Below are 2,237 nucleotides of genomic sequence, written 5' to 3'. Positions count from 1 at the left end.
CACACGTATACAGGGACAATGCCCAACCGCTGGATTAGGCAGTCGAGGATCAGTGTTGGATCTTATCGTACCAAAGATAAAGTTAGGCTCGAGGAGGGGGGTCACCAACTAGGTCATTTCAGCTCCAATATATATTTTTAAATACATTTTTCCTTTTTTTTTTTTTTTTCATTTCTTCCCTATTCACTCAAGAAAGGTGGAGTGCTCGATATTTCTCCATCATCCTTTGTTGTTGTTAATAAATAGTTCGTTTCATTTTATTTTGTTTTTTGTTATTGTTTAAACATTCTAGATTTACGGAATAATAAAAATTTACCAATTAACTATTTAAAAAATGATTTGTATTTTTGCATTAGGCGCAGTCCCGAATTTTAACATTCATAACACACAAAAGAACCGATAGAAATTGATAACTTTGATGGATAAGATTCATAATGAGATCATTTCTTCAATAAGCATTAAAATATTTAACCACTAAGGAAAGAAAGTGTTTTTTAAAAACTCATTTTCCATAATGTTTTTCAACAGTTGATCCTATCTCTTTAATGTATTTGGTGTCATGACAAAAGTGTTTGCTGCTTTGCTTGTGTGAGGATGGCAAGTAAAAATTTACATAAATGCACACTTTCACCTTTTATGGATAACGTGTTCACATTTTAGGAATTAATTAATTCAATTAACATTTAATAAATAAATTATTTATTGACAGTTAATTTGATGTAAGATCACCATTTACCGTGATGTTCTTCAACAATTGATTTCATGTTGAAGTTAATGTGGCTGGTACCGTGACCAAAGTGTTTGCCGCCTTCTTTTTCTTCGCCGCCTTCTTTTTTTTCGCTGCCTTCTTTTTTTTCGCCGCCTTCACTGCCCCCGCTACCTCCTTGTTCTTCTTTTACAATTTCTTTCTTCTCTTCTTGGACTTCTTTCCCTTCTTGTCCACCTTTGCCAATTGAAAACGAATTCATGAAATGAAAGTCAAAATGACTTTTAAGATTTTAGTTTTTAAATCAAAACTTACCGTGATGTTTTTCAACAATCGATTTCATGTTGAAGTTGATGTAGCTGGTGCCATGACCGAAGTGTTTGACTTTTTCTTCGCCGCCTTCTTTGCCTTCGCTGCCACCGCTGCCTCCTTGTACTTCTTTTGCCTTTTCTTCTCCGCCTTCTTTGCCTTCATTGCCACCACTACCTCCTTCTACTTCTTTTACCTTTTCTAATTCACTTTCTTTTCCTTCTTGTCCCCCATGTCCTCCGTAGAGGCTCTGAGGAAGGAAGTGGACGAATTTCACATCGGCACCTTTGTAGTCTCCGTGGCCGTCGCCCAAACCGGCGAAACCGTGAGGATGAGAGTCACCTTTCCAGTGCCCGTGGAAATGATGGTCGATGCCGAATTTATATTCCGCTTGATGTTTCCTTGCTTTAAATTACAGTTAATTAATCTTCTTTTCCCCTTTTTAATGTGTAAAACTTGAAAATAAAGTACTTACAAACTTTTATTTCGCTCTCTCCGTGTCCAGAAACGATAGCCACGACGCACAAAGTGACGAAAAGAATCTACGAGAAATTGATGTTAAAAGTAAAATTATATAACATTTTTGAAATGTTTTACTCACCTTTTCCATCTCGATTGATTTCAGAAAAGAGAATGTTGATTATCCCACGGCTTCTATTCTATTTATATTAGCAAACTTCCCCTCCAATTAAAAAGAATTTCATCTTTGCTGTAACATTTTTGAGGAAGTAAATGAAGTCATGCGTTAAGTAGGATAAATTCAGTTAATATATCACAGTAAAACTCTTTCTTGCTGGAATTTATCAAAAATAAAAAATAATTATTAAAATTCCTATGTGTAAGCCCAAAATTATTGTACAACTTTACATATCACCATCATATATTTTTTTTATTTGCCAACTCTAAAATAAAAAATGTTCAGTTAAATTCTCAACCTGTCCACCTGCTACGGTTTACAAAACAATTTATATCGATTATCTATCGAGTAGGATAAAGAAATTGCATATAACTTCTGCTTTACTGCAGTAGTAGGAACGTTTCTGGTCAGGAAGTAATGGAATGATATTCAAACCAACATTCAGTTCATTGTAATGGATGTAATTAGTTAGGTGATTTTTTAGTCAAGTTTATTTTCGTTTCAGACTCCAATCTTTGATTCACTTTCTTATTTTTAAAAAACAGTTAGGTATGTAATTGTGCTATAGTTCATTTAATTACATCT

The 2,237-nt window shown here is 34.1% G+C and overlaps 1 protein-coding gene across 1 annotated transcript; it reads right to left on the bottom strand.

Moving 5' to 3' along the window:
- Positions 1-688: 688 nt before the first annotated feature.
- Positions 689-1,692, bottom strand: LOC106661006 (oleosin GRP-17-like). Its single transcript, XM_014384104.2, has 4 exons — positions 1,617-1,692; positions 1,491-1,557; positions 1,022-1,420; positions 689-943 (listed from the first exon to the last, which is right to left on the bottom strand). Exons 1-4 carry the CDS (start codon positions 1,623-1,625, stop codon positions 726-728), a joined length of 693 nt encoding a protein of 230 aa, XP_014239590.1. The 5' UTR covers positions 1,626-1,692; the 3' UTR covers positions 689-725.
- Positions 1,693-2,237: the final 545 nt, after the last annotated feature.

This window comes from Cimex lectularius, unplaced genomic scaffold, assembly GCF_000648675.2.
Source record: "Cimex lectularius strain Harlan isolate CLEC.00 unplaced genomic scaffold, Clec_2.1 scaffold75, whole genome shotgun sequence".
Lineage (NCBI taxonomy): Eukaryota > Metazoa > Arthropoda > Insecta > Hemiptera > Cimicidae > Cimex > Cimex lectularius.
The sequence above is the reverse complement of the archived record's forward strand: the minus strand, read 5'-3'. Positions and strand labels throughout refer to the sequence as shown.

Bases quoted from the DNA above. Each gene is read 5' to 3' on its own strand.
- LOC106661006 (XM_014384104.2), bottom strand. The intron at 1,421-1,490 runs GTAAGTACTTTA...TGTAATTTAAAG, and splicing joins AGAGAGCGAAATAAAAGTTT to CAAGGAAACATCAAGCGGAA. The intron at 944-1,021 runs GTAAGTTTTGAT...CAATTGGCAAAG, and splicing joins GATTGTTGAAAAACATCACG to GTGGACAAGAAGGGAAAGAA.